At 38.6% G+C, this 26,187-nt stretch overlaps 1 protein-coding gene across 17 annotated transcripts in view; it reads right to left on the bottom strand.

The window, feature by feature from the left end:
* Positions 1 to 460: 460 nt before the first annotated feature.
* LOC117421382 (teneurin-3-like) overlaps positions 461 to 26,187 on the bottom strand; it is a 932,247-nt gene continuing 906,520 nt past the window's right edge. For 13 of the 17 annotated variants that reach the window (XM_059027478.1, XM_059027514.1, XM_034035713.3 and 10 more), the window contains 11 exons: positions 16,259 to 16,508; positions 15,897 to 15,917; positions 14,596 to 14,828; positions 13,999 to 14,153; positions 11,630 to 12,501; positions 9,950 to 10,125; positions 8,706 to 8,941; positions 7,668 to 7,964; positions 4,116 to 5,727; positions 3,222 to 3,352; positions 461 to 2,161 (listed from right to left, as the gene is read on the bottom strand). In XM_059027478.1, the coding sequence (XP_058883461.1) occupies positions 1,406 to 2,161; positions 3,222 to 3,352; positions 4,116 to 5,727; positions 7,668 to 7,964; positions 8,706 to 8,941; positions 9,950 to 10,125; positions 11,630 to 12,501; positions 13,999 to 14,153; positions 14,596 to 14,828; positions 15,897 to 15,917; positions 16,259 to 16,508 (4,739 nt within the window). In that variant the 3' untranslated portion in view covers positions 461 to 1,405. The remainder of the gene's footprint in view (positions 2,162 to 3,221; positions 3,353 to 4,115; positions 5,728 to 7,667; positions 7,965 to 8,705; positions 8,942 to 9,949; positions 10,126 to 11,629; positions 12,502 to 13,998; positions 14,154 to 14,595; positions 14,829 to 15,896; positions 15,918 to 16,258; positions 16,509 to 26,187) is intronic. The other 4 variants (XM_034035717.3, XM_059027509.1, XM_034035721.3 and 1 more) reach the window with 1 other exon arrangement.

Raw genomic sequence — 26,187 nt, forward strand, 5'->3', positions numbered from 1 at the left:
TAATTTGTTTTCATTTCTTCACTGTTTTCTTTTAAATATACAGTTTAAATGTTGATCAATGTGAATTACTGTATACTGTACAAAGATGTTTTATTCAATTTGGGCATTTCTTCATTATTCTGATACAGCAAATTGCCAGACCCTATTATAGCGAAGAACCTGATATAACAAACATTTCTCCAGGTCGCAGGGGGGGGGGGGGGTTCGTTAGAGTGAAGTTAGAGTGTATTTGCTCACAGGCACTTCTGGTATATGGGAATCATAGCCATCCCATTTATCTTAGCAAAATCAATACTGCTGACCAGACACCGCTTCATCAGTATTTTACAGTCTTTGCAACACCTACCTAATGTCACTATTTTATAATGGTGTTAACAGTTGCAATTCAAACCTTGGTTAGTACACTTTAAATTACAAGTTGTGAGGCAGTCAAAACAGATACATGTGGCAGAAAAAAAAATACTATAAACTCTTGCTTTTAATTGCTGATGTTGATTTGGTTCGTATGACAGTACTGTTAATACAATGTAAATAAATACATAATAGACCATAATCCAATAATGTGCAAGGTGTAAACAACCACAAATGTGACAAATAAATTCCCCATTATTTTTAAGATTTTATTTTTATGTATAAACACTTTACATAAATGAACTCCTCTGAGACTAATAATTGATGAACAGTTAATTGGAATTTATATATATAAAAAAAAATCCATAAACAACTTGTCTCACATAATTTACAAAAGTTTAGGTTTTCCTTTTTGCTTTATATGACATGATTTTTTTTTGTCAGTTATTTTCTTAGTTTTCTCTTCTTAAAGGCAAACCATGATACCATTATAAAACCAATGATACATTTGATATCTGTAACATTTCATTGGCAGCAATGTCCTTTTATAAAGCAGCACGGTAGAAGCAGTTTGATTTATTAACAGCAGTATTTTCCCAGTTTTTGCGTATAACCAAGATACATCAGTTCCTATTAAGAGCGAGACTACTTTTTTTTTTAAAACAAAGGTCAACCATTTAGAATTAAAACAAACATGGTTATAGACATTGCCTAGTAAGAAAACCAATAGGCCTTTACACATATTAGTCCAGCTGAGTGCAGTGATATGCATATGTAAACACATTTTTTTTTTAAACAGATCACCTTTAAGGTCATTTTATAAAAAGTTCTTGTTTTTATTAACTACCACTCTTCTCCTTGGCTTCTTTTCTTGCAGAGTCCATCAAGGTTGTGCAACATAAATAAATCTCTGTCACGGCCTTGTTAAGGCCTAAGTAGTAGTTATGTTCCTACATTTACTCTGTTGTAGCTATGTCCAGCAACACTTAGCTCTGTCACCTTAGTGGGAAACAGCCATAGGCAGTCTCTTTGGCAACTGATAATGAACAGTTTGTTACCTCTTCCCTATTTCACTTTGCCTTAGAAATTGTATGTTGTTAGCACTGTCTGCTAACTCTGGGTATTGCTCTACAGAGAGTACATAGTACCCATCATAACCTTGTACTTTTCCAGCACTTAGCAGCTGTCGTTTCTCCCCTTCTGTCCATGGTCTGGCACCTTCCTCACCATCGCGCACTCTTTGCTGCTCCCTTGCCCACGCGCTGGAGAGAGCTCGTTGTCTGGCCTGCTCTAATATGCGTGCTTTCTCCTCGTCCAGGGTCATTCCGTAACGCACGTGTAGTACTAAGGCCCCGTACTGCATTTCCACATCCGCAAACCTGCGAGTTCTGCCATTCACCACTGTGGTGGACTGAGAGACCGTGACATTAATGCCATTCTCCAGAGCTTTGCGTCCACTTGTCAGTCTGAGAGTGCCAAGGTCAATTTCTGGTGAGCTGGCTTTGATAAAATAGTGAGTGTCTTTTCCCTCGATGGTGAAGTGCAAGTTCTCCATATAAAAGGCATTGTTCAGGACGGCTGCAACTTTGATGCAGTCCTCATTGGCAATGTTGAGCACGTTGGTCACCACTCTCCCCTGATTGACAGCCAACATAACCCCTTTCCCTATGAGAGATTTGACTGTCGCAAACCAAAGCCATGACTTCTCTCCGCTGGATTTGTGCCTGCTGATCTGAATCTCTGGCATCTTTCCAAAAGACATGAAGGCCCGTGCTTGTCTTACTACTTTTTGCTGGACTCCAGATATGGACTGTAAAAAAAACCCCAAAAAACAGAAGATGCTTTGAATATATATTTTTTGTACAATGTTTGGAAATATGTTATAAATGGTAGAACACCAGTAAATGTAATGTCTAAAAGGTAAATCTAGTTAGTAGATGTATTCCATGTCAGAAATGTATGTATAATATTTAATGTATGTGATATTTATTTCTATGTTTATTAATTGTCCAAAACATGTTCTCCTGTGTGATTTCTATTTCTATATGTTTCCAAATAACTTTTGATTTACACACACATTCACTCAATGGTAATACTGCAGTCCTGCTGGATCTTCTACAACACTTACTATGAGTTACCGTTAATATATTATTATTATTATTATTATTTATTTCTTAGCAGACGCCCTTATCCAGGGCGACTTACAATTGTTACAAGATATCACATTATACATTATTTCACATTATACAGATATCGCATTATTTTTACATACAATTACCCATTTATACAGTTGGGTTTTTTTACTGGAGCAATCTAGGTAAAGTACCTTGCTCAAGGGTACAGCAGCAGTGTCCCCCACTGGGGATTGAACCCACAACCCTCCGGTCAAGAGTCCAGAGCCCTAACCACTACTCCACACTGCAATATATTCTTCAAATTGTTTTAATTTTATTCTTATCTTCTTGGCCAGGTCTCTCTTGAAAAAGAGATTTTGACTCAATGTGACTTCATGGTTAAATAAAGGTTAAATAAAAATACAAATAAAATTCTTATCTAAGATAATTCCTGTAATATCAATGTTTTTTTTTCTTGTTTTTTTTTTTTTTTGTCAGTCATTACTGTTTTCTTGATAACGAAAACACATTTACATTAAAGTCCTCATCTCATACTGAATTGAATCCTTGTGGCAACAGTTATGTGAGCCTCATTACTAAATGTATGTAACACTGGGGGTTTCTCTACTCAGTATCATAGTTCCACATCAAAAGTTCCTTCTCTAGAATCCCTTGCTTTTCTTCAGGTTCAACTCTTATCTTTTACAGATAAAAAGCACTATATGAAAACAACTGAAGTCCATTGTGATTGCTTACCGGTAAGTCATCCCACAGCTGACTCTTCTGCAGCTCATAGGAAGGTTCTGTCAAATCAAATTTAGGGATAGGGAATCCAGGAATGGCATTGTGCAGATGGAACCCAAATGTCACCAGCCAGCTGTTGACATCTATGATGAACAGAAGACGAGAAAATTACAAGTAATTCAGCATTTTGATTAATACTTGCTGGGTAACAGCTGTATGTGTCAGCTATTAAAAATGTTACTCTAACAGAAAAAACAATACAGGAGAATTCATAGCAAACTATGTACACACTGGGGTCATAAAAATAAATGATAAGCATCTGGGTAATTGCATAGGATTGCAATGCACTTAGTGGTATGCTAATGCTTTATGTTATTAGACTACTAATTGCAATAAAGATAAATGAACAAGCAATAAAAGGGGGTTAAATTCCCACTGTCAAACATGATGTTACACTTCATGGCACAATTTAATTAAGCTATTAAGCATCAAAATATGTTTTCTTATACAAACATGTTGTCTAAATAAAATACGTAGTCATCCATTGTCACTTGTGTATTGTTATATCACATGCAAATATAAATTGTAAAACTTGGCTACTAATGATTTTATGCTCAGTCACAAATGTATGCTACTCAGAACAAAACTTACTTGGATATGGAGGTATTTAGAGAGAAACCTAAGTATTGTAACACTAAGCTTGCAGAACATACGAGCTAAGTTTTTCATTATAAAAACTTGAATAATTACAATTAAGTAAAAATTGAACCATGTAATAAAACAGGGATTGTTCCTACACATAGTTCTTCAAAGGTAGTACCCAATTTCAGTACGGTACTTCAAGAAAACCATAAACTATTCCTTGGCTTTAACTCAACCTATAGTATGAAGTCCCACATTTCTTACCTGTGACATATTCTTTTACATCTTGCACTTTGCTGACAGGATTGTTGTTTCGAAACATGTAGAGGTTAAAGGGAGCAGGATCCTTCCCCACTTTTTTCCAGACAGTGATATCAGGGATAGTCCAGCGTCCAGCCAGAATGTCATAATCTCGTTCTCCGAAGTGGATCAGCTTGGTCAAGGGGTCGTAAAGACCACCGTGAAAACCGATTACCAGCTGGAAGTCAGGGTTAGAATCAAAGTAGATCTCCCCATAGGCGGTGTATTGAATCTGCTTTATCATCAGACCATTACTGCTGAACACAGCCAATGGCGTGCCTGTGTTGTCACAAGCGATGTAGAACTCTTCCCCACTGCTGATTTCCATGGCAAAAAGGTGACCCTGGAGGTCATAGTAGAAAGATGTGATCTCAGAGCTGGAGTGGTTATAGACGTGAGTTATCCTGGTTAGGTAGTTGAGGTCAGCATAGAAGAACTGGAGATGCTGACCCAGGCTAGTTCTGGTAGAAACTCTCCTCCCAAGGCCGTCATAGCGGTACTGGACTGTCCAGCCGTTGCCTTTGCTGTAGACCCGAATTAGGAGGCCCTTGGAGTTATACTCGAAGATCTCAGCTCCTCTTTGGCGAAGGAAACCGTCTTCATCCAGCCGATACTGCACATCACCCAGTCGTGTGATCCTGTCTCTTAAATCATAGCGGAGGGGGGTAAGACGGGCGCTGTTACTAGGATTGAGCAAGTGTAGGTTGCCATTCAGGTCATAATTGTAGCGCCACATGATCTTCTCATTCAAGTAGACTGTCTGAAGTTGACCATCCACATCATATTCATAACCATACTTGGTGGTGTTGGCAAATGGCCCAATTTTGATCTCTCTCTTTGTGACTCGACCCATGTTGTCATACTGAATGGTTATCCAGTACATCAGTGACCTGAATATTTCGTACTGTATTTCTTTAATGCGACCATGGATGTCAAAGTGCTTGGTGTATGTCATGACAGCAGTCGAAATGATTTGGTTGATGTCATAGTAGATTACCCCAAACTTGCCGAACTGCTCAACTTTCCCAGAGATGTCATCAAACTGGTAGAGGTCGATGGGCAAGGGTGTTTCGTTAATTACACCCTGCATACTGGTCACGCGAAAGCTGTTGTCGTAGGTGTAGTCAAAGCGAGCATTTACCATCCCGTCCTCACTGAACCGGAAAATCTGCCTGTCGATGAATGGGCCGATTTGCCTGTACCTAATGGTGCAAATAAAACCTTCACTTTGTAAGTTCACTGTTTTAAGCACTCCCGCTGTCTCATCAAAGGTAAAGCTGACCCGGGTGCTGTCATACAAGATTTCTGAGAGCTTTGTCTCCCTCCTATATTTGTATAGGATCCGCCTCCCTGTTCCTAGGTGTGCTACTTTCAGCAGCTGCCCATCTTCACTGTAATCCACAGTGACAGAGGCATTACTTTCAGGAGGATTGTAAATATTTCGGTAATATCCAATTGAGCGAATGGTCTGCATTGTATGGCGGGCAACACTTGGCATTGTTATGGCAGACAAATGATCCAATAAATCATATTCAAAGATGTACTGGCGTTGGCTGTGGAGCAGCAGCACCATTGACTAGAAAGGAAGAAGACATAATAATTATACACATGGGTATTAAAATGCAAACTGCATGACAACAGGTATTACCATTCCATTTCAGTAATGATTTTCTTTTTTTAATTGAGTTATCCTTGACCTACAAGTCTTTACTGCTGCCCTGTTTAATGTACTTGGATGGATAATTCTAAAGGGTTTTGCAATTATTAGCTCTGGCCTCGTAATGTGCTAATACTTATGTTATAAGGTAGGCTCCATTTAATGTCAAATTCACTTAGCAAAACAGCAGGTAATTAAACAATTTGCATAATGGCAAGCAGCACTGATTTGTTATGCAAAATAAATTTACAAAGGATACAAACATGTCTTGTAAATAATTACGTAACCACCATTTGTCCCTTAATGGGCACAGTATGCTCGATAAATAGTTGTATTGGTTAAAAGTTGTAATACACAAATGTAAGCTACTTTGTCTAGAGGGCTGACCACCGACAATGTAATCCCAGTGTTAAAAGGGTGCATTGTTTGTGGAAAACCATGGTTGAATGAAAAAAGAGAAATTCATCAATAGCACCAAGATTTTATTTTAAAGAAAGCCTTTTAGATTTACAAAAGATGTTAAAAAGGAAAAAAAAACTGGAATTTGGCAGTGCATTTTTTGAATGTCTTCTAAAGCTTTCAAAGCTATCACTGATAAGTTGTTACTGATAACAAATACACTTGAATAGTCTGGAAGACACCTTTCTATGGTCCCTGCTAGAAAAATCTAAAAAGGTGACTTAGGAAGTGCATAATAAAGATGATTAAACAGAGAAGAAACAAGATCAGTACAAAATGATACAAAGACTATTGAGATATACAATTGTACTATATAGAAAACCCAGCTTTCACAACTTCTGAGAGGCAGACTACTAGACTATTTCAACATGCTGCTATGTTCTTAAGTATGTTCAAAGTATCAATCCTCCAGTGAGTGTCCACAATGCCAGGGAGATTCCTTCACCTTGTCATCTATTGTTCAACAGATACTACTTGAGCTCCCAAGACTCTACATATGGCACATGTTTCCAAGTTGATTTCCTTCTTTTTGGTCACGCTACCTGAGCTTGTGGCAGGCAATGAGAATAATAAAAAAAAAAAAAGACTCTCTGCATATTTTAATATCTTTACAGTATGAATAAGTTACTTTTTTATTGGATGCAACAAAGTCTTTTGAAATGTTTCAAAACTATGCTATATATATATTTATTCAACTGCCCTCCCTGAAAGTATTTCAGCAGTAAATCATCTTTTAGCATCATTTTTTTTAAGATCACCATCTCATCCAACTAGTCTTGTTAGTTTCCAATACAATCTTTTTTTATTATTATAATTTATTTTCTTTTTTTTTTACAGTACATGTATGTATAAGTGGCTCTTTATTTTAAGATCAATACATGTTTCTAGCACCCACATCCACACAAACAAGATATTTGCTTTTATAACTTGTCTCTCAAGGCTATTCAGTATAACTATCTATTGTTCTCTTCATAACCCTAGGAATACTCAACATATCACAGTATTTCAGCTACTTAATGTCGGCATTCTAATTTATAAGAATGCAGCTGAAGAAGCCAAAAACAACCCTTAGGGGACTACTGTGAATGCCTGTCATATTTTTTTTCTTCCATTATTTAAGTCTTTTTCTATAAAGGTAATAAATAACTTGAAAATTAACTTAGAAATTCAGATTCAGCATAGCTTTTGGAGTCTCTTTTCTGCTATGCAGCTGTACAAATATTTCAGCTATTGTGAAGTTAATCCCACAGCATGGAGCGCATTTCTGTTTGCAATTAATTTTTCTACCCGTGCCTACCTCTAGTACCAATAAAGAGTTTTTTTGTTTTTTTTGGAGGACGAAGTGGGGTTGTTATTGTGTCTACTGAACTGAGCTAGAGTGAGAGCAACATTGTTCTCACCTTTTCAAGGTATGTATAACTCCATATCTTCCCATCAGCAAATACCCGGGAAACTATCCTCCCCTGACTGTCATATTCCACTCTTTCGCTGGTGGGGCCCCTCTGGATGCTTGTGATCTGTCCTGTGGCTGAGTAGGTGACGTTGACAGACATTAGCTTGCTGCTCGGCACCCAAAGAGTTGGGTGACCTGAAGAGTCATAAATGATCTTAAGCAAAAATTTACGGTGGTCGTCATAGATCTTCTCTGTCCTTAAAGTCCGATCATAGTCAACCGAGAGGAGATTCCTGCCATTCACCTTTTGTAAACAAAGAAAAAGGAGAAGTCAATCAGTGACCCACAGCACCACTCACGTTTTGCGTCTCAACAACCCACCGTTGTTTAAACACCATTTACCCTGATCGATTCTCTTTGACAGTAAATTCATTTGGGGAGTTCTTGATCTAAGTGGAAGGCATTAGATTAACAGCGATTTTAAGTGTTCCACAGCAGCAGCCATTCATTTAAAGATGACAAGCTTCAGAGCAAATCATATTCTGACCCAGCCCAATTTACTGTACATTAAAAACAAACAAACAAACAAAAAAAATTAAACTATTTTTTTTTTTTTTCATGCTTAGGGCATATCTGATTCCTACACGGTTGCAGTGGATGAAATAGGTTCAGGTTTTTTTTTGCACTATGTTAGCTATTGGATGTGCCTTATACTTTTACTTTATTGTAATACAGATTCAAAAGGAACCAAGTTTGAGTTGGTACCCACAGCACATGGCCACGGGTTGGCTTTAATAAGTACTGAAGAGGAAATCCCATTTGTGGGTAAACATATTTCTCAACAGTCACCTGGGAAGTATCAGGTAATCAGGTAAAATGTATATAAAGAATAAACCATTAAAAGGTTATTCCATGTTCCATACTGATTATTAGTGTACAGAACTCACTGGGCTCAAATTAGATGATTGTCTCTATCCTATGACTGTAGTAAAATTGTGTGCACTGAAAAAAACAAAACAAACAACATTTCTTGATGGCTGCTTACCCTCAGCTTCCTTCCAAACACAATGACTTTGCCCCTGGTCTGCTCCTTGCGGAATCGCCACTCCACAAGATTCTGCCCATTCTCCCCAGGCAAGGTCATATTCCGTCGTGCCACTGTGGGGTTGGCTGCACCTGCCAGAATGTGGGGCTCAGTCTGATAGTGGGTGTCCATGCCATTCGCATAAATTACTCTCAAGGAGTTATCATATCCAACTTGGTAAGTGTTTCTCAGCTGGTCTGAGGAGGACAAAAATTCACAACAACACTTGTAAGTGAAGAGGTATTCACTACAGTGGAGAAGAAAACAAAATACTTTGAAGACACAGCACTGCAGTTAATACCTCTACTTGTTTTTTGACAGGTGCTATGGAGTTTTTAACATTTGTTAAGCTGACAGAATCTTGTTTTTTAATGGATTACTCCTTTGGTAGTGCAGCACTCACGTACACCATTCTGGATTTTTAGTGTATGAGAGCGTGTCAGAGTTATTTGTGGGTAGGATTCAAAGCAGTTACTCTCTAGCCTAGAGGGAACTAATGCACAGACCTTTCTCTTTATAACAGATGTTTGGTAAATGCTATTATGTATCTTATAGATTACAGTTAGTTTCCATATTAGGTGATTTATCCATCTTGCAAAATCTATATAAAAACATGCAACATAACATCTTTTAATAGAACACATTAGGCTAGTTCTAAGGCTGTTTTACTGTTTGTTCTCTGAGTGCTTCTGAGCACAGTGTGAGTTAACTATGGGTCAGTCTTCTCATAGTTACTTCAACCTAGGGGAGCCATCAGTGTAACTTGCCTCATGACCCCCTAAACCTTCTGTACCTTGTGCTGTCTATTAGCAAAGATAACCTGACATATTGCAATACCCCCCCAAAGAGATAGGTAATGTGTTCATATAATTCCCTTAAGATATTAAAATAATTCATGATGTTCTTTTGAGGAATGTGCCTGACTTGTAAACTTTCAAAGCACGTACTTACTTCTTCCCAGAACTAGGAACCCACAGACTAAGGTGATCTTGGATGCTTTACAAGAGAATACAAATGTATGTACTAAGACTACCTAAAAGGGGTCAGGGATTGCTTCATTATTTATAAAAAACTTGAAACAACACTGAAAAGCCTTGTAGAAGACAGACTGTGTCTTCACACAATGGCAAATTGCTTGAGGTTAGTTTACATTGTCCTGGTGTAATTTGTTACTTTCTCTCTGAATCTAAAGGAAGCTGACCTACCTTGAACCAAAGTGTAGAAGGAATCAATAGATGACAGGTTTGTGATAATACTGACATCTTCATCCTTGCTGGAAGTCTCAATGTCCACAATAATGGCCCTTTCCATGTCCCCATGGAGGTTGGTGACCACCCCAGTCGGAAAGGTTACATTTGTCAGATGGCCTTCACTGTCATAACTAAAGGACAACATTAATTAGATCAGTAACCTCTAATGGAAAACCATGTAATTCTAGTTTTTCTTTACAGGCAAATCTTTTTTTAAGACCAGTTCCAGCGGACCTAAAAATACAGAGTACATGCATGTTACAGACATTAACCTGTACATAATGATTTGTTTAAAGAGAAAGTGAAATTGTCCCTTATCATACATTCATTTTTTGATAACCACACTTTTCATCTTTAATAATGTTGTAAGACAAAAGTGTAATCTAACTTGTAACTGAAACACAGTCAATCTGGAGCATTGCATTCATAAAATCATGCACAAAGCCTTATTTCATAAGTTTATAAGCTTCATTCATCTTAATTACAGCTCATAATTTAACTTCTCTCAGATGTTCTCTTCTGTTACTTAAAGATATAACCCTGAACACTCTCTCCTGTGCTTTTTCAATATCTTCCCTTTAGGATTAATAATTGCAGTTTATTTTAAAACATTGTGTAATTTAAACAACTCGTGGCACAGTATACTCAACAACAAAACAGAACCACAGAGCTGTTGTGAATTTTCTTTCAAAGTATGTCCATTTTACTTTTTTTTAATACTCCTGAGCTTCCTTTCTTTAATGACAGCACCCAGTTTCAGCTTTACTATTGGTCACTGTATTCAGTAGATACACACACATACAGTGCCACTGGATAGCTAATGATAGCTGTTGTGTCTTATTGATGTCTTGGGTGATTTCTGATAGTCTGGTTGGCTTGTTTTGGATGGCTGCCAGCACCATCACACTGATTTATCTCTAGCTTCAGTTTATCTGCTCCTTTCTCATTCTGCAGCTATGTGTGGTGCTTATGAACAAGGGGCCTTGCATCCTGTCAGAAGCCCTCTGTCAGACGAGTCTGCTTCATAGGAAACCACTATGCCAAATGGGGGCAAGTTTTGATAATGCTGTAGGGCAGTGAACAATAACTAATGTGGCTACAATGTGACTCTAAAATGTGTTCCTAGAGTTTAAGGTTTATTCAACTGAACATGACTTTTGCCAGAAATGAGTACCATTTTGTCCTAATGCATTTCCACTGATGATATGCAAACTGTACATGCACAAAATATTAACTGTATTTGCTCTAATGTCTCATAAAACCTCAAAGACAAGTATAAAGAAATATCTCATACAGTATTAGTCAACCAGTATATATACAGTATATGCCTGTAGTTAATGTATTTGCATTGTAATATTCCTGTATTTGATGTATTTGCATTGTTTGTTTTTTACTGTTTGTATTTAATGTACTATGCCCTGTATTTCACTGTATTTAATGTATTATGCATTGTCCATCACTATCTTGTAAAGCGCTTTGTGATGGTGAAAGGCGCTATATGAAATAAAGATTAATTGATATAAAAAATCTCACTCCTTTACATGCTTGTTGTAGGTTTTAGGTACTGTATAACTCCATTTGTGTCTTCTCATAAGAGTTATATTTTTTAATTATATGCCAGTGTCATATACTCACTCAAAGAAAGTTGTCCACCCAATCTCGATGCTTTTAGTTGCTAGAAGACCACTGCTGCCATGGTAGGTGAACAAAACCAGCTCTTGACCCTGGGCAGTGAGAGTTTTCAAGCCTCCATTGGTTCCAATGGTGAGCCATATCACTTGATTGTCTGGAGAAACTATCCTCACTGGCATGCGGTTGGGATCCCTCCGAATGCGGAGTGTATTTCCATTGCTGTCCGTCACCGCAGTGATGTCGTTCTCATTACTGTAGCTAAAGTTATACATGTAGTCCCCAGTGATTAAGCTCAGTGTATACTGATGAGTACCATTGACATCAAAGATATACAGTTCTTGGTCTTCAGAAGAAGCAACTTCGTAGTGGTTCATGGAATTAAACAGAGGCTTGTTCTTATATACTGCACGAATCCGAATGTTACCCAGATCAGCTATGTACAATGTGCCGTCAGGGGAGACCACCAAAGAGGAAGGGGCATTGAGCTTTGCATCTTTGGCATAACCATCCCCGGTCTGGTAACAGTCACAGTTGGCATCATTGCAGTCGCAATCAGAAGGGGTACCTGCAAGCACCGAGATTTCACCATTGGTTGTCACCTGCCTAATGCGGTTAATTTTCTTTTCATCCGTCTCTGCAATGTAGACTACACCGCTGTATGACACTGCTATGGCACTTGCTGACTCCAGTGTGGTTTGGATGGCCTGCTTGCCCATTGCGTACTCAATTCCTGGAACTTGGCAGTGCATGGGCCGCCCTGCTGCGATGTGCACCTGCCGATTCTCAGTTATCTGCAGCACCACGTTGTTGTCCAGGACATAAATGGAGTTATCCATGGGGTTAATAGCTAGGTCTGTTGGCCACTCCAGGCGCACCTGAAATAAGATAATGAAGAAGCCGGTTAGTAGTGTGCAGTACAAATTATTATTATTATTATTTTGTCATTTAGCAGATGCTTTTATCCAAAGTGACTTATAGAGATTCGGGGGTGAACAATGCATCATAACTGCTGCTGCAGAGCCACTTACAATAGGACCTTGATTTTACGTCTCATCCAAAGGACGGAGCACAAGGAGCTTAAGTTATTTGCTCAGGGTCACACACAGTGAGTAAATGGCTGTGAAATGGAACTGAACCTGGAACCTCCTGGTAAACAAGGCCCTTTCTTTATGATTATTATTATTATTATTTGTTTATTTAGCAGACGCCTTTATCCAAGGCGACTTAGAGACTAGGGTGTGTGAAGTATGCATCAGCTGCAGAGTCACTTACAGCAACGTCTCACCCGAAAGACGGACCACAAGGAGGTTAAGTGACTTGCTCAGGGTCACACAATGAGTCAGTGGCTGAGATGGGATTTGAACCGGGGACCTCCTGGTTACAAGCCTGTTTCTTTAACCACTGGACCACCACTGACCATGTCTGTATATGATTTTATGGCTTGATGTTTCATCTTTGCCTTGTGGTAGCTAGGCCGCATTATAAATAGTCTTTGGGCTATATTAAGTTTAAATATGAACTAAATTTATCTGTTTAATCTGGAATTCTTTCAGAGCAATTTTCCTCAAGTGGAAGCTGCATTACAGTTCAAGCAGACAACAATGTACACTATAGGGAAGACACATTTCTTCATTCATGCACTAGGGGTGACAGTTCAGTGGGCTTGAGCCATGTGCCTCATGGGCTCCAAGTTTGAATTCCAGTCTCAGTAATAATTAAATTGGTGACAAGTGCTGTCTTTGTTTGTTTTTGCTCCACTGGATCAAAATACACCCTGCCACAGACAAGTGGTTTCCCCCACCCAAGAGTAATGACTTCTGAATAACTTGAACTCCTCACTGGGGATGTGCCTTTGTCAGTGGTGACACATGGAGCAACTACACCTGGCTGGGGAAACCAAATCTGTAGGCCTAGGTTCAGAGACACAGACTGCAACAGCCTGCAGGATTCAGCACAGAGGGCAATTAGATGGTATTAACCAGATGTTCACAGTCAGTCAACTTAGCTGTGAAAGGGTATCTGGATAAATCAATTTGAGAGGTCCAAGTTATTAGGCAAAACTGAGGTACCAGCTGATTGTGGGTGTAGTAAGTTATAGAAATGACATACAGTATACGTTTGTGTACAGTTTGCAACATAAGATTGTATACCATGGATACATATTTTTAGACATGATCTTACAGTTTAGGATAATAATATACCTCATGTTTTAATTAGGTTAAGGTCAGGGTTGGAAGCCAGCTGCAGATGAGCAGTGACATTCCACAAGGTGGTGCTGCAACCATACAGGTGACATCTTTTAATGTAAGTATTCCCAAGGAAATGTAGACTGAGTGGCATATACAGTAGATTAAAAGAGCTTTAAGAATCACCTGACTAATATGCATGCTGGTGTCACATGTCAATGGTCGGGCTGAAGTAAGGTCGTTTGATCCTAAGAGTGTTGAGATGATACCGTTCTGATCAACTTTTCGAATCATTGTCCCGTCCACAAAGTATATGAAACCATTCTTGTCGACTGCAATTCCTTAATACGGAAAAAAAGGAAAGATTACAGCTTACTAAGCAAAACATAACTGCTACATGTGTTGGAATTGGCTTAAAATTATCCAGGTCACTGAAGAAGCACATGTTTAATAATTCATATTGTTCTTTCTAGTCTCCCCTCCAAGTATTTTGTAGGCCAACTCAATGTGAGATTCTTACCAAACTGTAACCAAAATGGACATATTTCCAGTTTGTCATAAATTCTCTGCTGACAATGTCATTTCTGTGACAGATCATTTTCAAAGTAAAAAGACAAATAAATAATTAAAGTAATAAAGCCAGTAACACCGTATGTATGATTCAAACATGACAACAAAAAATAGAGAACATGAATAAAACTTCCTGATGATCAAAGGAGCGCAAACAAGCTTTTTCTAAACTATCCTAGAGAGTCAGTTTAGAAGTTGAGTTGATGCCTGTACCTTTAGGTCCCATAAGTAAGGCCTCTATGGCTTTTCCTCCATCCCCACATCTCGCTTCATCAAATGGCAGGCACTGCTCCCCAGTCCCTGCCACCACTTCAGAATTCTGCAGCAAGTCTTTAGCGCCAGTCAGCATCTTTGTACGGTAAATCCTGCGTGAATTGGTGTCAGAGACATAAAGCTGTCCGGTGACAGGGTCAGTTGCCAGGTAGTATCTGTGGGTTGGGTTGGTACTGCAGAATAGAAAAGTTAATGTGAATACCATTAAAGAGGATTTCACCAAACATTGCAGATCATCATATGCATATGCAATGTTTCACACTGCACAATAAAGGCAAATAGACAGATATCATGAGATTAACTTTTCCAATATTGATATTCATACTAGTAAACAGAAAAAAGGACTTTGTCAAACTGAATATAACCGGGGGTGACTGAAAATCACTATTGTGTAACAAGGCAATAATCATTTGTCAGATCATTTCCATCATTATCGCATCTCATTGCTTGTAAGCCTATATAAGATCATGTAATGATATGCATACTTTAATGACAATCAACAACTACTGCCATATTCATTAGGCCATGTTTATTTGCATCTATGCAACCTGCTTAAAATCTTATGAAGCCAGTTCACAAACAGGAAGATGGGCTTTTTGATACATTTTGATTGGAAATGCATTTCTACCTACTGTATAAAAAAAACAAACAAACATATTCAGTGTTTTTGTAGTTATTCACCTAGAATGACACTTTACTGGGGTATTTTAAAGAGCTATTGAAGTGCAAATAAATTCTTCGCAGATTTAATATTATGAGTAGAATGAAGAGCTGCTTTAGGCAAAACCAAACAGATGAAAGTGTTAAAATAATAGAATGTCACTGCAAAATTCCACTTCATTTTTACTGTCTAAAAAAAAAAAAAATCAAGCTTAACCCACCTTTTGAGATAATGATTTACTCTTTGGAAAACAAACCAAAAAGAAACTGCTGGTAAAAGATGCTGTACTGTGCATCCATCAAAACAGCTTCATTAGAGGAGTGTGAGGTCGATTGTGGCTAATGTTTATGAGGCTCTACAGTATATTAGTCAATAGTGGGTGGTTTTATCACATTTTGAATGAAACAACATATTTTGACTTGCACTTCTGGGAACAATATAGCATGCATTTTTATGACTCTCCCACCGCATTAAAAACATGTATACATTAATGAAAAATCAGTTGCCATTCAGATGATGACAAACTGATGCTTACACAACACTTAGGGAGTTTACTATGTAAACTTGTTTTGAAGCTTACCTATGTCTGAAATCTTTATTTCTTAGAAGAATGTAGGGAGACAGAAAAAAAGGTGTCAGTTAGATCCAAAGGGAGAAGAGAAAGACATGCAAATGGTGGACAAAAACAGGAAAATACTATTTCACTGGACAAACAGGAGAATATTAAAATACTTGATGACAAAAGAGATTAGACCGTCCAAAGATACAGTTTGTTTTCACAAACACCAGGTACTGCATGTTCATTTTATTAGTGTTACACTGGTTTATTTAGGTGTGTTAAATAGTGCATGTATTAGAAAAGATACATTTACAAGGACAGACCAAGCTCTGAACAATACAGCATGCTTAACAGAAAATTATTTATTCAGACCAAAAACTTACCTCAGCTCCATGACACTTGTGACATTCCCCGAAGGAAATATACGCCGAACATAATTGAAGTCACCGACATACAAACTCCCGTCGATGCCAAAAGCTAGAGCAACTGGTGCCAGCAACTTATTCCCCTCTGCCTGGCCATTGCAGCTGGGGCAGGAGATGCTTCGTCTGCGCCCATTACCCATGATGATGCTTATCACAGGGGGCTGCTGGGATATGAACTGATTCTCCCCGTTTCCTTTGTACAGAATTCCTGTGGTTAAAAGGAAGAGCAAATATCTTTTAAAAACAAAGTTCATTCATGAGATTTTAAGAATTTAAAATGACATTTTATTCCTCATGGCCAATGAACAACTACTACAATTAAAAAATTAACATTTTATGAAATGAATTACAGTTTCAAACATGACTTGCTCAGTTAATTTTGAATTATGCAAATTTGATCAAAGAAATGATTGTATGTCAGAATTTAAATGTCATCACGCCTACATTTTAAATTAATGTTTTTAATAACCCCAATTACATTAATTTTACTGTTGAATAAGTGTGTTACTTAGAAAACTGTAATAGACTCCACAGCAATCTGAAGTTAAATAAAAAAAAAAATAATAATTTCAACTTGCTGGTTTACTTAAACACACCACACATCACAATCACAACCATCCATCACATCTATGAGGCTATTTTCCATCCTTAGAAGAGTGCTCCCTACTCTTGCTAAACCACCATCATATGATATATAGATTACTAACCTGCAACCTGTATATAACATGCAGAGATTTTAAACTGCGATTTAGTTTATATTTTGAAAATTAAGGTCAATAACAACCACTTTTAGAAAGAACAACAAATAGATGACTCTACCTTCACAATGAGTGAATCCATACTCATTCAAATTCAACCTCAAAAACTGAGATAAAAATGTGTAATTACTGTGAAGAATGTTTCTATAGTCTTGCCAACCTGTACATGTTATTTTCCATGCAGTAATTGTCTTGCAATGCTAATAAACCAAAGACAAATACAAGATAAACCTTTGCCAGACCAAACCTTGCTTAATGCGTCTCCTAACTTGAGTGCCCTAAGAGCACCAGTCATTATAGATAAACATTAAAGTACTGCACAAATATAACTGTTTTTTTGGCTTCAAAGAGGAACTTCAAAGGATGACTACATGCTGGGAGTGTTACATGTCATATTCAGCACTGCGTTAGAATTCAAACTCAGCGGGATCCTAGCACAGTCCTCATTACTACAGAGATCAATGACTCCATCAAGGTCTACTGTATGAATGGCTAGCTACACCAATACATGTATGTCACAATAAATCTCAATATTCTGTAAACCATGTGAACTATATGTTTGTTATTTATTGCTTATCTTGTTTCATTGACTAATTGATTTTGGAAAGGCTCAAAAGAAGATCCTCTAACTTACCAAAATAATAAAGCCTTCACACCACTTTAATGCAGTACTGTTTAGTTACAACTTTGATAAAAGCATATCAGGCTTAGAGACGATCAACGTGACTTACAAGGTGACAAACTCGGGACAAACTCGGCACAAACATGTGACCCTGACTAACACTGAGTGCAAACTGTGCTCCAGTAACATGCATATGGGTATTTGCGAGTATGTTTACAAACTGTGTAAGGAAACGTATGGAATGAGTTATCTTACATTGATATTATACATATTACCAAAGGTAAAACTTAACCATAGCATTCCCATTTAACTAAACTAAATAAAAACTGACCCAAAAACCACATCCCAAATTTACCATGAAGTTCTTGCCCTTCATTCAAAGAACCATGGATTTTTAAAAGTTCAGATACTGATGAAGTAGACAACTGTGGAATTTAAATAAGCCAGACTTGAAGCTTCGAATTACTGCACAACCAAATGGATTCAATTTACTGATCGCACTTATTATTATTATTATTTATTTCTTAGCAGACGCCCTTATCCAGGGCGACTTACAATTGTTACAAGATATCACTTTTTTTTTTTTTTTTTTTGTTTTTTTTTTACACATTATTTTTACATACAATTACCCATTTATACAGTTGGGTTTTTACTGGAGCAATCTAGGTAAAGTACCTTGCTCAAGGGTACAGCAGCAGTGTCCCCACCTGGGATTGAACCCACAACCCTCCGGTCAAGAGTCCAGAGCCCTAACCACTACTCCACACTGCTGTGCACTTGCCGATTCTTCCTGAGCAACATCCGAAGAATCCGACCCATCCTCACCAACTATGCTACCCAGCTCCTGGTCCAGGCCCTGGTACTATCCCGCCTAGACTACTGCAACTCCCTCCTGGCTGGCCTCCCTGCGTCCGCCACCCGTCCGCTCCAGCTCATCCAGAACTCTGCTGCCCGCCTGGTGTTCTCTCTGCCTCGCTTCGCCCACGCTACTCCACTACTCCGCTCGCTCCACTGGCTCCCGATCACCGCTCGCATCCAGTTCAAGACTCTTTTACTAGCCTACAGATGCCTTGACCAGACTGCACCCAGCTACCTCCAGACCCTCATCTCTCCCTACACCCCCACTCAACCTCTCCGCTCCGACTGCACTAGAAGACTGGCTCTACCTCTGCTACGCTCCCCTGCCTCCAGAGCCCGCTCCTTCTCCACCCTTGCTCCGCAGTGGTGGAATGACCTTCCTACAGATGTCAGGACTGCCCAGTCCCTGACCACATTTTGGCGCCTCCTTAAGACTCACCTCTTCAAACAGCACCTGTAGAACTCCTCTGTCTTTATCCTGGGACACTATCACCCTTCATTTAAATGTGCTTTATTTTGCTCTTATCTGCCCCCTATTTTACTGCATTTAATCCTGTACTTCAGAATACTGTAACCTGCCAAGTGTTTAACCTGTAGTATTTTGTATTTAATCATATCCTGATGTAACTATCACTATTTAATCATATCCTGATGTAACTATCACTATTATCTGCTGTATTATTGAATTGTGGTTTGTCACACTTGAACAAAAGTTATTGTATTTCTTGCTCTTATTGTATTACTTGTATTGTAACACTTGAAATGTATTTGCTTACGATTGTAAGTCACCCTGGATAAGGGCGTCTGCTAAGAAATAAATAAATAATAATAATAATAGATGTGCTAAAGTGTAGTCGCAAACCTGTTGCAAACAAGTCGGCAGTCTAGGGTGAAATGTACTAAACAAGCGCAATGCTGTTAGCGACTTTTTAGGCTTTTTTAGCAGTTTTTCTTTGAGATTCAACCTAAGATGAATATGTAATTATGGGCATTCCTGCATAAATTCGCAAAAAGGGGGCAGAGATAGTGCAAATGAGGATAGTGCAAATATTATAATAAGATTTACAAAAGCTGCAGACAATTGCAACACTTACAATTGCATCAATTTGTTCAGAACTTTTGAAAGCATGTTTTAAACAGTCGCAATTGTTGCTGGCATTTCCCAGTCTGCTTTTTCTCGTGTGTTGCCAGTTGTGCTCAATGCATTCTTGAGTACCTAATTTTCACTAAAGTCAGGGTGCACTTACAAGCCTTGAAAACAAATTTCTATGACAATTCCTGTTTTCCCAGCATGTTGGGAGCAATAGACTGCACACATGTGCCACTAACCCCTCCAGCTCATTCTGAGCATCTTATAGGACCATGATCTATTGTGTGTTAATTGTCTAGGCCAACATTTCCCAAAGCAGGGGTCGTAACCCAAATATGGGTCGCAGCAAGGTTTCTGATGGGTCGTATGACGTTGAGTGCACACTGTTAAGATTTTGTTTCACTATACAACTTCTTATGCTTATATTCAAAATAAATACAATTTGCATACAAATCATTACAAGTAATTATGTACACAATGTATTGTTTTATCACCAGTCTTCTGCTTTGAATATGAATTAAGCATAAGGTGACTTGTGATTTTGAAAACAATTGTTAAAATGGATGCAAAACGAAAACATACTACTTGCAGTTAAAAAAAAAAAAAAATGCTATTACCATCTTATATTAACTTCAGTTTTTCTTACATTAGTGATGAGGATGATCGGCGTCCTCATGTGTCATTTGTTGTGAAACAACACAAGTTTTTTTTCCAAAAGAAAGCTGCTCAATTAGCTAAACAACAAGACGTTCTCAGAGAAAAACTTAACTGCACAACAGACTGTTGTCAGTATGTTTGCAATGCTTGATGTTGAATTGAAAATTAAAACTTTTAAAATGATATTGTAACGTGGAGGTAAAGGAAGCAATCCAAGTATTCTGGTCTCAAATGTACGGTTTATTTTACAAGAACGATCAGTTCAATAAAAAAAATGCAATAAACAATAACGAACACAGGATAAATAAAAAGGGTTTAATAAACAGGCAGGTAACACACACAAAGCTAACAGTCTCTGCATGTCTGACTCAGTAATTCATAAAAACAACAGGTTCTATCCCACAGTTCCAAAATTCGCACTCTTCACCTAGCCCCTCCCTCTGCCAGGCTTACATTTCGCTCCGTTCCCCCAATCACAGGCATGCATTACCGTCCCACCACCCATTACTTCAATGCACCCACATAGTCCATCAAGCCCCATGGGGGCTCTCCTGCAAATGCATGTCTGCGATTGGCTGCAGTCCCGTTGTCCACGCGAAGGGGACCCTTAACTCAAAAACCTGAGCAGGTTCGTCTGGCTCGTCGTTACAATATGTTAGTTTAATACCATTTTTTTTACTAATAATTAATTTGAGAAAAGAAAACATTTTAGCAAGCTGTAAAACTACCAAAGCCAGAATGCTTATATAGTGTAGTTACAAATAAATGAAATGTAGCTTTTTGATTGGTTAAGAAGTATTTCAGTTAAAAGACCTATTAGTGAATCATTTGGGGTCGTGGGTTCATTATTCCTGTGTTCATTGGGTCGCCAATCAAAAAGTTTGGGAAACACTGCTCTAGGCTACTAAGTAGGCCAAGTTAAAAATAATAAAAAACCCCTAAAATCATTCAGTTTCAATTTAAAATAATCTTTTATTCGCATTGTACAACAATGTGTACAATGCAGCAGCACGATTTATTTTGTGTTACCAGTAGGCTAAAGTGAAAAGAAAGTGCGCTAGGTATTCATTTGATTTTACTACTGTACTATATACCTAAGGCCTATTGTACAGATTTATATTTTTACATAATGTAATGTGTAGCCTACCCATAGCATATTAGTGTTATTTCAGCACAATGATTTATATTTAAAATAAATTGAGAACTATAAATGTGTGTGCGATTTTATTGTATTGTTTTTAAACCCGACACCTCCTTATGTTGGACAAACATGTCCGGTTTAGCGATGGGCTACTGTATGATTATGAAAAGCTTTTTGGGGGTGAAGGTCGGGGCCCCACTATAGAATCTTATCGGATTAAACTGCCTTTCATTTTTTATATCTATAACAGTATTAAAATAGGTAAAATGAATACGGAACAGAATGCAGTGTATAGATGACGCTTACATTTAGCAAAAACAATGTTATTTTGATTCTTGCACCCTTGCATGTATAGACGTTATCCTTCGGACACCCTCTGCTGCAGCAAACCACAACTCAACTCCCGCTATTTATTTGAAAAATGTTGCACGACTCTTGCAATGTATGCTAGAGACAAAACAAATATTTAAATTAGTATATTACGGCTCTTTTCATTAACATATTTTCTCTTAATACATGCGACAAAATGTATACTTTGTGGATTGTTGCAACGAAAATGTATTAGTTCTAGAAGAGTTCCTAGAAGAGAAATTGACTGGAGTCCCCCAAGGGTCAGTCTTGGGTCCTCTCCTGTTCTCTCTCTACACCCGCTCCCTGGGCCCCCTCATCGCATCCTATGGTTTCTCATACCATTTCTATGCTGATGATGCTCAGATTTTCCTCTCCTTCCCCACCTCTGACTCCACCATCTCCTCCCGTATCTCTACCTGTCTGTCTGCTATTTCCTCCTGGATGCACTCGCATCACCTCAAACTCAACCTCTCTAAATCTGACCTCCTTTTCTTTCCCTCCTCCTCCCCCTCCTCTGATCTCTCTATCTCTGTTCCTCTGGAATCTACCACACTCTCTCCCTCTTCCTCAGCTAAAAACCTTGGAGTCACCCTGGACCCCTGCCTCTCTTATTCCCAGCACATCTCCACTCTGGCACGCACTTGCAGATTCTTCCTGAGCAACATCCGAAGAATCCGACCCTTCCTCACCAACTATGGTACCCAGCTCCTGGTCCAGGCCCTGGTACTCTCCCGCCTAGACTACTGCAACTCCCTCCTGGCTGGCCTCCCTGCGTCTGCCACCCGTCCGCTCCAGCTCATCCAGAACTCTGCTGCTCGCCTGGTATTCTCTCTACCTCGCTTCGCCCACGCTACTCCACTACTCCGCTCGCTCCACTGGCTCCCGATCACCGCTCGCATCCAGTTCAAGACTCTTGTACTAGCCTACAGATGCCTTGATCAGACTGCACCCAGCTACCTCCAGACCCTCATCTCTCCCTACACCCCCACTCGACCTCTCCGCTCCGCCTGCACTAGAAGACTGGCTCTACCTCCGCTACGCTCCCCTGCCTCCCGAGCCCGCTCCTTCTCCACCCTTGCTCCGCAGTGGTGGAACGACCTTCCTACAGATGTCAGGACTGCCCAGTCCCTGACCACATTCCGGCGCCTCCTTAAGACTCACCTCTTCAAACAGCACCTGTAGAACTCCTCTGTTGTATCCTGGGACACTATCACCCTTCATTTAAATATGCTTTATTTTGCTCTTATCTGCCCCCTATTTTACTGCATTTAATCCTGTACCTCAGAATATTGTAATCTCCCAAGTGTTTAATCTGTAGTATTTTGTACTTAATCATATCCTGATGTAACTATCACTACTTAATCATATCCTGATGTAACTTTCACTATTATCTGCTGTATTATTGAATTGTGGTTTGTCACACTTGAGAATTATTGTATTTCTTGTTCTTATTGTATGACTTATATTGTAACACTTGAATGTATTTGTATTTGCTTGCGATTGTAAGTCGCCCTGGATAAGGGCGTCTGCTAAGAAATAAATAATAATAAATGAAGTTTATACATGAGCTGTACAATTCATAAGGTCTGTCACAGTTCAGTCAGATGGGGTTCTTTCATATAATTATGTTGGGACCAATTTATTAATGGTGTTGGGGAAAAAAAAAAAACAGAGATAAACTGTGCATTATGTGACTGCGTTCAGGTGTACACTGGTAGGTGTTTTGCCTGACTTGTCCTTTGAATTTGCTGTCAGTCTTGCTATAATGTTCTGAGTCCCGGGATGTTTGTTCACAAAAATACAATCTAAATGATATCGTATTGTACATGATTTATTATGCAGCTCTTGAGATGAGGCTTACCAAAAATGAAAGAGTTTGAATTACCTGTTGAAAACTACTTCCAATAAATGCTGCTTTATACATATTTTCAAAAGTGTGGTTTTGGGTCTTTAAGACATGAATAATAAAAAGCAAAAATGAAGAAACACATGTGAGGATTTAATTCAACACTTTCAGCAAGTGGCTGTTAGTAAGCTGAGCATTGTCAAACAGATGAGAAGGTTACAGGTGAAAATCTTCGATAGGACAGTAGCTTCAGAGGTACTCTGCTGTCTGTCAAGTATGTGTGTTGTTGATGGAGACATTAGCGGTTACATGGTGGGCTATTAGGACAGCTCCCCGGGAATTTAAAAAAAAGTCAATGTTACAGAGAGGAGGAATCAAGGTAATCTAATTGTACAGACCTTGCTTGGATCTGGGAACAATGTTGTCTTAAAGATTATAATTTTGTCAGTGTTGCACCATTCCAGCTACAATTGGTCTGACTTTGGAATGGCACCACCTCCCTTAATGTGCTTGCGCAAAAAATCTCATACTGCCGTTTGATCCACTTTGTACAGAGGAATGTCAGCTTTTACACACATTTTGACAAAATCTGAAACAAGTTTCACGCTGTTCTTTGGCAGTTGTAAGACGTTGAAATGATCCAAACACAGTGGTTTCAGTGTTTTCGATGGCCCTGCTGTTTCGGCCTCATCCTGTTTATGTTTCCTTTCATTCAATTTATGTTTAGCACTTCCCATGTGTTCTACAATGGTCTGCCTAACAGCACATTACCATCAACGTGAAATTCCTCCTTGCCAAACTCGATCTTTAGGGGTGATTTTTATTGTTTTTAGCATCTTTGAACAGCTCTGAATACTGAAGTAAACTGAACTTGAATACCGGAAGCAATTTTATTAGACAGGTATGTTTACATAAATTTAAAGCAAAGTCACCTGTGTTAATGTTTCTATATTATATGTGTATTGATTTGGTTATTATCAAACATGTTTTTTCCCCTCCCCAAGTGTAAAAGAAAAAAAAAAATCTCAGAAAACATAGAAAATCTGCGTTTTTCCGTGTTATTCCGCAGCAAACTGATTCCTAGGATCCCTGTTAATAATATAAAGCTAAACCTCGCCAAGAAAAATAAAACCCTCTGAATTGGGGGGGAAAAAAGGATTGGGTGCAAAAAGCATTTGTTTTGACTTTGTGATTTTTTCCTCATCCTATCAGCTGTATGACGTCAGCTAATAGAAGCCATATAAGGTTTCTTTAGGGTGTGTGGAAGACTGACAGTACTGCCCAAGTTCTTGTAGGTTGATATTTGGTCCAGTTTAGACTAGAAATACTTTTTGTGATGCAGGTGAATTAACATTGTTTTAGGTTGCAGAATTCCCATGCTGAGTTGATTAAGCTAATAATATTGCAAAGCAGAGTTAAGAGCCTTTCTCTTGGGGTTTGCTACCAGGAATAAACAGTAGTGTAGTACAAGGTCAATTAAATTCAAATATGATCAGATAACAACAACAACAACAGAAAGTCTGCCAAGATGTCTTTAACTTAGGCCTTTATTTATGTAAGTTTAATGATTGTTACCAATTATTGTAATATTATTATTCTTTTTAACATAGTTCCCTTATAGCTGTCACTTTAGGGTTTATTTATTTAACCTTTCCTATTATATCATGTTAAAATGTCTTATTTTTTTATTAAATAAACTGGTTCATTTATAAGGCCCCAAAGAAGATCCCACAGGAATGATGCAGAGATAGACTATGAATGGATGCTGGCAACATGTAACAGTATTAAGATAGCAGAGCAGTACTAGCTGTCACTGTGCTAAATAGAGATGGCACAGTAATGGACATGATTGTATTTCGTGTTGATAGAGTAATAACACATGTTGCCACTGTGTGAGATGGAAAGGACAGGAAACAGTGCATGGCATTTTTGTGTGTAATGGAGGGGGAGAGTGATAGTGCATGTGACCATTGTGAATCAAAAAGCAGGTCCAGTGACAGGGCATGTTAAGACATGTTTGATAGAATGGCTTTATCTGCTGTGCAGTGAATAAAGCCGACATGATCAGGTTGACTTAAGGGTTAAGGAGCTTGGCTGCCCAGAACAAACAAACAAACAAAAAAAACAACTAATAAATGGACTGCAGGCCCCACCAACTAAACGGCAGCACTCAGATTAAAGGGTCTCAAACTCCCAAAGACAAGTGACACAAAGCCTAAGAGGCTGCAGGGCTTAGTGTCACTCAAACTGGCACTACAAGAAAAAAAAGAGGCTGTTGAGGATTATTCTTCTGGACAACCAGACATAGTTGTGTGTTTATTAGCTTTGTCCCATCGGTTCCACGGCACTGACACATAATGCACGTATTTACGAAAGAAACACCCTGTGTAAAAGAGTAAAACATATTTGTAATCTTTGTCTGACAAGCCACGGACCGACATTTTTCCTAAATAGCTCTGTTCTATAATTTTCATCATATGAATCCTACAAGTCAGCACACTGCGTTATTGCACCTGATTTATTCTGTCATTACTTTGAAAGATTGGTCCTTCACATTTCTCCTC

The sequence above is a fragment of the Acipenser ruthenus genome, chromosome 1, assembly GCF_902713425.1.
Source record: "Acipenser ruthenus chromosome 1, fAciRut3.2 maternal haplotype, whole genome shotgun sequence".
Lineage (NCBI taxonomy): Eukaryota > Metazoa > Chordata > Actinopteri > Acipenseriformes > Acipenseridae > Acipenser > Acipenser ruthenus.